Here is a 10,269-nt window from a genome sequence, read left to right on the forward strand (position 1 = left end):
CTACAGAATGAAAATATAACGTCTCTGAGTTATTAGAAACTAAAGCTGAACACCAGAACCTTCATGGAGACTAGATTTAGAGCAGGACTGGTTTCACTACTGTACCTAATGAAGTGGCCAGTGAGCGTATACACCTGAGAAATCCCCGTGTTCACGTTAAAAAAAAATCCTCTAATCCTCTCATGCGTCAGTCTGTCAGACAGGTTTTAATCTCGTTGTCCCTCCATCTCCAGATGTGGCCTCATCTGTCACAGTCGGTTTTCATTCGGCCTCTCCTGCTCTCTGACACGTGTACAGGTGATAATCTGTGGTCCAGGTGGTAAATACAGTTCATTTGGAAACCACACCGTTTTTTTTTTTCATTCTCTCAAAAAAACAAAACACTCCACTGCTGCAGATTTGTCCCATGTTCTCTGCCCCTTTTAGCCAAATGCGCTTAAGCTAAGGCTGATTTCACTGGATTAAAAAGCGGCGATGGCTGCCATATTGATTTCATTCACAACAGGAGAAGAGCGCCTGCACCCGTTTATTTATTTTTTTTGCCTTTTCCCAGCTTTAAGTCTTGTGCTTGTGTTTCCAGAGCACCACGGCCAGTTTCAAGGAGCAGTGTGGGCTCCCCGCTGTGGCCAAGCTGAAGCAGTGCATCCAGAGCCTGGCCCCGAGGCTGCAGAGCCCCGAGGGCGCCATGGGGGCCACCATGCTGCTGAAGGATGGCTACCCGTGTCTGGAGCCGCTGGTCAGCCTGGCGGAGTCGACCCGGAAGCTGCTCGCCGCCTACGACACGGTGAGTGAAACGAGGAGATGGAGGAAGGTTCTTCATTTAGATCAGTCGTACTCTGACAACCAGGATCTGGTGTAGAGGTCTGGTGCTAATGGTTCCTCCATAATCTCTTCTACACACCTGACTGTCTGTCTGCCTCTCTGTTCAGATGATTGCCGCCCAGAAACAGCTGATTGAGAACGCAGACGGCGTTCAGGAGAGGATCGACCAGGTCCAGAGAGAAGGTAGAGTGATGGAGGGATGACCTGGTTTTATGTTCACATACTGGATGACCTGTTGTTTATTGTTGTTTATGTTCAACAGACAGACTTGTGTTTTATATATCACATACTGCACTTCATTACTCCTTCTGTCTTAATTGTCCTTAGTTTATTATCATAAATGTTTCATGGAGATCTGTCCAGATTTAAATATATTGTAAAATTACCTTCAGTATAAATGACACTTAAGTTCTTCTTGGGAGATCAGCCTAGTACAACGTTTTGTAGCTCTTACTAGCTTCCTAGCCTCTCAGCTAACAGTAGCTTTTCCTCGTTTCGTAGCTTCCTAGCCAGTAGTAGCTCTTCCTAGCTTCCAAGCTAATAGAAGCTTTTCCTAGCGTCTCAGCTAACAGTAGGTTTTCCTCGTTTCCTAGCTGCCTAGCCAATAGTATCTCTTCTTAGCTTCCAAGCTAATAGAAGCTCTTCCCAGCCTCTCAGCTAACAGTAGCTTTTCATCGTTTCCTAGCTTCCTAGCCAATAGTATCTCTTCTTAGCTTCCAAGCTAATAGAAGCTCTTCCTATCCTCTCAGCTAACAGTAGCTTTTCCTCATTTCCTAGCTTTCTAGCCAATAGTAGCTCGTCCTAGCTTCCAAGCTAATAGAAGCTCTTCCTAGCCTCTCAGCTAACAGTAGCTTTTCCTCGTTTCCTAGCTTCCTAGCCAATAGTAGCTCTTCCTAGCTTCCAAGCTAATAGAAGCTCTTCCTAGCCTCTCAGCTAACAGTAGCTTTTCCTCATTTCCTAGCTTCCAAGCTAATAGAAGCTCTTCCTAGCCTCTCAGCTAACAGTAGCTTTTCCTCATTTCCTAGCTTCCTAGCCAATAGTAGCTCTTCCTAGCTTCCAAGCTAATAGAAGCTCTTCCTAGCCTCTCAGCTAACAGTAGCTTTTCCTCTTTTCCTAGCTTCCTAGCCAATAGTAGCTCTTCTTAGCTTGCTAGCTTCAAAGCCAATAGGAGCTTTACTGGCGTCCTAGCCTCCCAACTAATAGTGGCTTCTCCTAGCTTCTTAGCCTCCGAGCTAATTGTAGCTCTTCCCCGGTTTGCTTTAAATTCAGTAAACATCAAACATCTTTATAGTCTGGATGAAGAGCCTGTCTACTAGGACGCAGAGGCAGTCGCCGGTGTTGCCTAGCAACAGTAAACATGCTAGCCCTCTAGGCTAACATTAGTTAACGTTCCAACGTAGACAGATGTTTACAGAAAGATGCTGAACCAGTTTGTTCACGTCTACGTCCCTACGTTCAGAATCTCAGGATTTTAAAAAACTCCTGTAGAATGAAAATGTTTCTCAGTTAGAAAAACCAGACGCTCTTATTCAAAGTAATTTTAAAGGACAGCACCTCAGCTTGAAGTGTTTACAATAAATCTGCCATTCTGACATCTTCTTTGAGCTGAGCAGCATTCACTCTGAAAAGGAGGCTGATGTATTTTTAGATCCTCTCTTTCCGCCCTTAGATAACTCCTGACCTTTTTTTGCTGCCGATGTAAATGTCATGAGGGACTGCACTTTGCTTTTTGCACTAATATGTCAGTCCTGTAGGTGACAACACACCCGTCAGGACGCGTTTGAGTAAAAGCTCCTGTTTGTTTCCGCAGGAATGGATTTCCATGAGGATCTTTCTCGGCTCAGTGAGAAGGAGGGACTGAAAGGACGCAAGCTGAACAAAGCGGTGGAGAGTTTCACCTGGAACATCACTGTCCTCAAGGTACCTGGGAACCAGAGACGTTCTCCTCATCCATCTGTTGTAATTCCTCATCGGTGCAATGAAACGCTGCTGTTTTACATTTTCATCCACTTCTGCGAAACACTAACATCTGAACAAACTGAAGCATCCGTCACAAAGGTTCATCCGTCCTAAATGATCTGTTCACAAGCTCAGTCTGATTCATGCGTCTCTCTTTGTGCCACAGGGGCAGAGCGATCTGTTACGAGGAGCCAAGATGGATTCCCTGGACGCCCTGCGGCAGCTGGCTCTGGCCTGTGAAGCCTGTGGACTCACCTCCTCCTCCTCTTCCTCCAACTCCTCATCCTCCACCTTCTCCACGGCCGAGCTGCACTACTCCTCCCACCCGCCGTCCGGCCGACGCAGCAGCACACACGGCAACGGACGCATCTGACTCCAACCGTCACCGACCGCCATCCTGCGGTCCAGCGCGCTGCCAAAGATGAAAAGGGAGCGAGCAGAGTGAATGAAGTGAAGGTCTGGGTGTAAAAAGCTCCAGAGTAGACGTAGAGTTCATCCCTTTATCCAGTGCAGTGAGTGTGTGGAGTTTTTATCTGTTGAAGCCTTATACTGAGAACCGGCAGAGGCTTTTCATGAATGTCTGCAGAGGAAGAACAAAGAAAGAAACCGACTTAATTTATCTGTGATTCAACTTTTTTGTTTTTTTAGTAGAGAGGAAGTCAGGACACATTGAAGCTTAAAGCAGGGGTGTCAGACTCATTTTAGTTCAGGGGTCACGCTCCAAAGAAAAGAAACTCTCCTTTTACAAAACATTTTATGAACAACTTGAAATTTCTTAATAAATAAGTGCAATTTCTGCACATTGCTCTTTAGTTCTGGGTGTTGCATTATATCTTTTCTGAATAAAACAGTGCACCTCCTAGTGGACAGATTAGGAATAGCAGTTACTTTTATTGATAAATTGCAGGGCCAGATTGGACCCTCCAGGGGCCGGTTTTGGCCTGCAGGCCGTATGTTTGACACCCCTGCCTTAAAGGTTTGTAACAATGGTGCCGTAGCGGCGATGGTGTTCACGGCCACGCTGGTGTTTCGTTTCAAAAGGCAGCGGAGGGATGAATGTGGAGCTGCCTCATTGTTTCTGCTCGGTAACGAGATCACCTGATTGTGTGTTTACAGTGCTGCAAAATGATGGAAAAGGTGTGAGAACCCCCACAGCTGGACAGTTAACCAATTAAAAAAATCACTTTTAGTTTGTTTTTTGTTTTTTTAAATGCTTTTGTTCAAACTGAAAAAATAGTTTTGAATTTCTCCAAGGCTCTCGAACAAATTGAGTTTCAGATTAAACAACAGACGCTATCTGAAGTTATTAAGGAGGTCTGGGAGTTTGGACTCTGTCGAAGCATTTGTCTGATTTATCGATCACTTCGGTCTCTGCTCTGTTTGAGGATTAGCGCAGGAACAAACGCACACAAGTGGTTGTTGTTATCGCTGAAACACGAGGCGATGTAACTGGAGAGGCTGTGTGGTGATTACTGTACATGTGTGGAATCATGTAGCCTCCAGTCTGTACATGGGTGTTAGCGTGCAGGACGTACACTGTATTGATGTAGCAATAATAATAACAATAATAATAATAATATAATAGTCACAAGAGGCTGTCGACGTCAGTGATTGAAGGTAGAATTACAAACGTGTGTTAAAATAACTGGTGTGTGGCAGGTGCTAATGATCAGAGTTGTGTTTACCTGTTAGCCTGTGAGTGTAAACGTGTGGTTCTTCTTAAAAGCAGGAAAACACCTTTTAACCCCGCTTCTGTACTAGTGATGCTGTGTTTTAACCAAGACGTGATGCCAAGCTAACGCGATGAGATGAAATACCTCGTCTGACGGCACAGTTCTCTCGGGCCAACGTCCGATTGGAACAACTTTATTCAAACCTCCATCAACTGAGGCTGAGCGTGTGAACAAAGCGAGCTAACGAGCGGCTTCTGGCTGGCAGACATTTTGAATGTTTATTCTGCCTTTTGTGAGAGAGGCAGGCCTGTGGACCACAGCGGGACGAGGCTAAACGCTGGAACGCCACACTCATAAACAAGTAACGAGATGGGTTTATTCAGTCAGGCCAGAGATTCATCAATGAATGATAACCAATGGGTGCTCTTGGTGATTGAGAGGGACTTGTTCAAAAATATAATGCGTTCCTCCACGTCACGATGCTCACAATATGGCGCACACAGTTTAAACGGTGATGTTCATGGTTCTGAAACAGCGGTAGACAGCAATCTGTTGTCTAGAGCAAAACGGAGATTGGATCTCAGGTGGTCGCGCGAGACGAATGTTTATTCTGCCTTTTTGAGAAAGACAGTTCGGTGGTCCACAGCGAGACGAGGTTAAATGCTGGAACAACATACCAGCGAGTTACAGTCACTGAAATTGCTTGTTTCCAAAATATGTATTACCAGTATAAACAGCACTGTTCATGGTTCTGAAACAGCAGTAGTTAGAAATCCATTGTTTTGATGCAACAGCTGTTTACATATAGAGTGCAAAACTGCAATCTGATTATGTGAATACTTTCAGTCACTGAAAGAGACATTACAGCTTGTTCCTAAATATGTGTTATGAGTATAAACGGTGTTGTCCATGGTTCCGAAACAGAAGTCAATGGCAGTCCATTGTTTTGAGATAACAGCTGCTTGCAGTCAGGGCGCAAAACTGAGATCGTATTTTAAGTGGTGGCTTGAGACGAGTGTTTATTCTGCCTTTTTGAGGAAGACAGTTCGGTGGAGCACAACAGGACGAGGCTAAATGCTGGAGTCACACCAGCTGGTGGTATTTCGAAGCAGACAGGAAGAAAAGAAAACACACAGGGCTAATCCAATCAGGGCCATAATAAACAAACAAACAAAAAAAATAACGTGTTCTTTCAGTGACTGAAAGAGCTTGTTCCAGAATATGTATTACCAGTATAAACAGCACTGTTCATGGTTCTGAAACAACAGTCATTAGGGATCCATTGTTCTGAGGCAACAGCTGTTTTCATATAGAGTGAAAAACTGCAATCTGATCTCAAGTGGTGGCTCTGAATGAATGTTTTTTCTGCCTTTTTTGAGGGAGGTAGGTCGGTGGACCACAGTGAGATGAGGTTCAATGCTCGAACAACACAGCTGGTGGCATTTCAGAGCAAACAGGAAGTAAAGGACACACTGAGTTTATTCAGTCAGGGCGAAGATTCGTAAATAAATAAATAAAAACATAATGTGTGCGCTGATTGTGACTGAAAGTGACTTTACGCCTTGTTCCAAAATATGTTTTATCAGTATATACAGTGCTGTCCATGGTTCTGAAACAACAGTAGATAGCAATCCATTGTTTTGAGCCAACAGCTGTTTGCACACAAGCTGTGGCTCAAGATGAATGTTTATTCTGCCTTTCTGAGGGATGTAGGTCGATGGAGACAGTGAGACGAGGTTAGGGGTGGAACAGCTCACCACTGAATCACCACAGCTGGTGGCATTTCGGAGCAGACAGGAAGTGAAGAGACACACTGGGTTCATTCAGTCTCTCTGCTGAAGTGCGACTACTGTATCGTCCTGTAATAATGTCTTTCACACTCCTGCTTTGTCGTCATTATTCTTGTTCCTGCTGCTCTTCCGGAGGCTCCAGGTGGGGAGTGACAGAGTTGATGCACTGAGTCACTGCCACAGGAGGAAGTTGACCTAATAACATTTCAGTGTTTTTGTCTGAGAGGAGGCGTCTAAAAGTAGAAATGGAGAGAGAGAGCAAAGGTTGATGGACAGAAGAAGAAGAAGAAGAGTAGTTGATGTGGGATTAGCTGTAGGTTGGTGTTTGGGGGAGCACACCTGCAGAGCGTCATAATTGGCTGTGAGCAGTAGACGCAGTGACAACACCTGCTGTTTTGGTCTATTAATAAAAGTCTGACTCACTGGAGGCTTTGGGTTGTGTGTTTATGTCATGGTGCCACGGCGTCCTACTTCCTGCTTGGTTCAGGTCCTGTTCAGACCCGGTATTAACATCCGACTTAAATGATCCGATCAGATGTGGCCAGCTTTAAGGTCAGGTGTGAACCCACCCAGGATGCACTGAGGACAAATTGAAGATCCAATCACTCAGATCACATCTGGAGGTTGTCTTCTTTCTTTTAGTGTGGATCCTGACCACGCTAAAAGAAATCCAGCTCGTCTAACGTCGTTTAATTTAAGCAGATCATCCATTTTGAATGATGCACAGAAAAGAGTTGACCGTTGTCTTTTCTTTAAACCTTTATACCCAGAGATGTTTCTTTTTCATCAGTGATCTGGCTCCTCTGCGGATGGAAGCTTCCAGGGTTCAGTTCTAATCTGAGCTTTGTCTCGAAAATAAATCAGATCTTAACATGTGAGAGTCTTTCCATCTTGTTCCAACATCTGGATCATGTCTCCAAGTCAACAAGCAGCTGTTCATGGTTCTGAACCAGCGGTAGGTAGAGATCCATTAGAGACAGCAGCTGCTACAATATTCTACTGACCACATGATGGCGCTGTTAGTAACTAATAATATTAATTATTGGTTAATTAAATGCTATAAAAATGTTCAGATAAGCAGTATCTTCCTCACGTTGAGTTTGTGTTTTGTGCTTAATTAGCAAGTTAATGCTAATGTTATGACTAGCAGACTACAGCCAGTCTATGGGAGGAATGTAGCTACGTAGTTAGCTAGACCGCTAGCAGTTACTGACCCTTTTTATCTGGAATATGATTGGTGTACAGCGAGTGTCCATGACAGTCCAAGAGAGTAAAGATGGCGACTTCACAGCTTGTCTCAAAAATATGCATCAGCTCCTGAAGTCGGGGCGTACACAGTATAAACAGCACATGTTCATGGTTCTGAAACAGCAGTAGAAAGCGAGCCATACAGAGTGCAAAACTAAGACGTGTTTTAACGCCAGGTACGATGTGTCGACGCGTGACTTAAAGCTGGACACTCGTGATCCGATCGAATGTGTTTAAGACGGGGCCTGAAACTCACTGAAGCAGGAGCTTTCATAAGATCATCACAGGAGATCTGCTTACCTCTCTGCATTAAAGATGCATCAGCTCCAGTAAAACAAACCACAGTATTATCTTTCTGTGTTCCGGCGTACACGCCCGCCGACACCGGGGGGAACACAACTGGGTCAAAGAGCGAACATGCGATGGGATTCACTTCACCTGAGGAGATGTGGCGCACATGGAGGTCGCCGGGTTTACCTGTGTCAGAGTCGTGTTTCAGTAATTAGGTCTTTTCCTTTTCAGTTAAAACTCGTTCTCCAAATAATTCATCAGGTACCTGCTGTACTTACAGAGAAGATCTGTTGCAGAAATAATGTCATAACTGAGAAAGCGGCAGCTCTGTGTTTTTTTCTTCAGGTGGACGATAACAGGACCATATCTTGATTTATTTCTAAACATTTACTGTAAACCTGCAGGAGCACAACACACCAAATCCTTTTAAGTCGATAGCTTGAATGTGTTTCTATATTTTCCGGTCATCTCTCAGAAATTGTCAGCTTCTCGTTTCAGTGAATGTCCTGGTCACGTTTATTTCTTTGCTGATGTTATAAAGACAACAGATGTTGAAGCTTAAGTTTTGTGATGGAATTTCTGTTTGTGCACGAAGCTACCAAACATGACCTTATCCTTTTTACATGTGTAGTCTGGGTTTAAATTCCTGACAAGAATGAAACGACCGACTGGATCTAAAAGCTCCTAGAAGCAGCTGATTTCACCCCGAGAACATTTTAATAGAATAAATCTGACGTTCACCGTGGTGAGTTCAGGAGAAAGGTTTTTGTTAAATGAACCAAACATGCAGAAACACAGATACGACCCTCCTTTCTCTCAAACTCTCTCTTCTTCGCTGCTTCGTCATGACTCTTCTTGATCTGATGATATGTTCATTTTATGTTATAAAACAAAAAAAAAAGCGAGTGTTGAACTCCAGCCGCTCACGACAGTGCTTTACAATGATGTTCAGTGTGTTGTATCTCATTTGTGACCCGCTGCTGCACACTGATCGACGGATGGACCGTAGCCTCAGATGTGGGAGCTTCAGTCTTGTGTCTGCTGCGTTTCTATTGGTGATGCTAACATCTGTCAGAGATCTGGCGAGATCTGGGGAAACGAGAAAAGCTGTGACTGGAAGTAAATGCTAAATAGGCGTCCTCAGGGATGTAGCCGTGAAGCTAGCTCGACTTTATCCATTGGGAACTGATTTCGTTCCCAGTAGATTGATCTACTGTTACTCTTTTGTCCATCACCACATCAATTAAGCCCCGCCCAAATGATCCGATTGGTCCAGCAGATCTTTACAGGAGCAGAATCAGTTCCCAACGGAGAGACTCCAGATTAACTTTCCCGCCCATTAGCTATTTTTGGCGGGAAAGTTAGTCAGGCTTCCCGGCTAGTGAGGGTTAGCTTAGCAAGTTTGCTGCTTCAAATTTGGACACTGGGACCAAATTTTACAGATTATTCACACATTACATGAACACACAATTATTTTTGGAGCTTTTTGACCCAACAGACACTTCTTACTTCCCTCTACAGGTGAACAAAGCTAGCATGACCCACAGAGACAGAACAGTGAAGCTAACATGTCTGGGGCTGATCATTGTGCTGCAGCGCATCTCTTACCCTCTTGTCTTAACTTAGAGCTAGCTCTGTCTGTGCTCTTCGCTGTGTGATGCTACCTAGCGCATAACATTCATCTGAGTAACGGAGAGCTGTTCGTACTCGCTGTAGTGATGTGGACGAGCTGGTGTTAAAACTCTCCGAGGTGTGTGAAGGTATTTTAGGTTGTGTGTTGCTGTGTCTGCGCCGCCGCTCACCTTTAATCCAGTGTTGTTCCCTCAGCTGTTCTTTACAGTCCACTGTATGTTTTTGTAAAACTGACAAAAAAAAAGACCAAAAGAAGAAAAAATATTTATTGAAGTGTGTTTTAAAAAAATATATATATAAATAAATATAATTAATTAAATGGACCTTGCTTTTATTTTGAAAAGCTACTGTGTTTTCTATCTTACAAGTAATCAGATATAACAAGATTATGTATCCCAGACTAAATAAAGTTATCTTTTCCTGACTGACTTTTCTTCTTTATCTTAATTCCAGCTGTACTATTCTCAATAAAAACCTATCTATCAGCAGATGTTGGTTTAAATATCACACAGTCAAACAGACAGTATACAGCTACTAATAAGTTTTTTCATCCTGCAGAATCTTTTACATTTCTGCAAAAAAAAGAGGCATTTTCAAACAAAAGTAGACAAAGAGAACCCAATCAAACAAATGAAAAACAAAAAAATATACTTGTTTATATGTGTTTATTCTGGAAAATGAGCCAATATTACATATCATGTCCTCCTTCTGTCCAGTATCTGCTGTGACCTCCTTGTAACTAAATGTTTTTTGGTCACAGCTGATCAGTGGTCTACAGCAGCTTGGAGGAATTTTAGCCCATTCCTCAGAACAGAACCACTTCAGTTCTGAGATGTTGGTGGGTTTCCTCACAT

At 43.6% G+C, this 10,269-nt stretch overlaps 1 protein-coding gene across 1 annotated transcript in view; it reads left to right on the forward strand.

The window, feature by feature from the left end:
* plcl1 (phospholipase C like 1) overlaps positions 1-9,938 on the forward strand; it is a 74,873-nt gene extending 64,935 nt beyond the window's left edge. Inside the window, exons 9-12 of the mRNA XM_084544754.1 lie at positions 581-784; positions 930-1,005; positions 2,633-2,742; positions 2,948-9,938. Coding sequence (XP_084400880.1) covers positions 581-784; positions 930-1,005; positions 2,633-2,742; positions 2,948-3,154 — 597 coding nt within the window. The 3' untranslated portion in view covers positions 3,155-9,938. The remainder of the gene's footprint in view (positions 1-580; positions 785-929; positions 1,006-2,632; positions 2,743-2,947) is intronic.
* The last annotated feature ends 331 nt before the right edge of the window (positions 9,939-10,269 follow it).

The sequence above is a fragment of the Chelon labrosus genome, assembly GCF_963514085.1.
Source record: "Chelon labrosus genome assembly, chromosome: 5".
NCBI classification, from domain to species: Eukaryota; Metazoa; Chordata; class Actinopteri; order Mugiliformes; family Mugilidae; genus Chelon; species Chelon labrosus.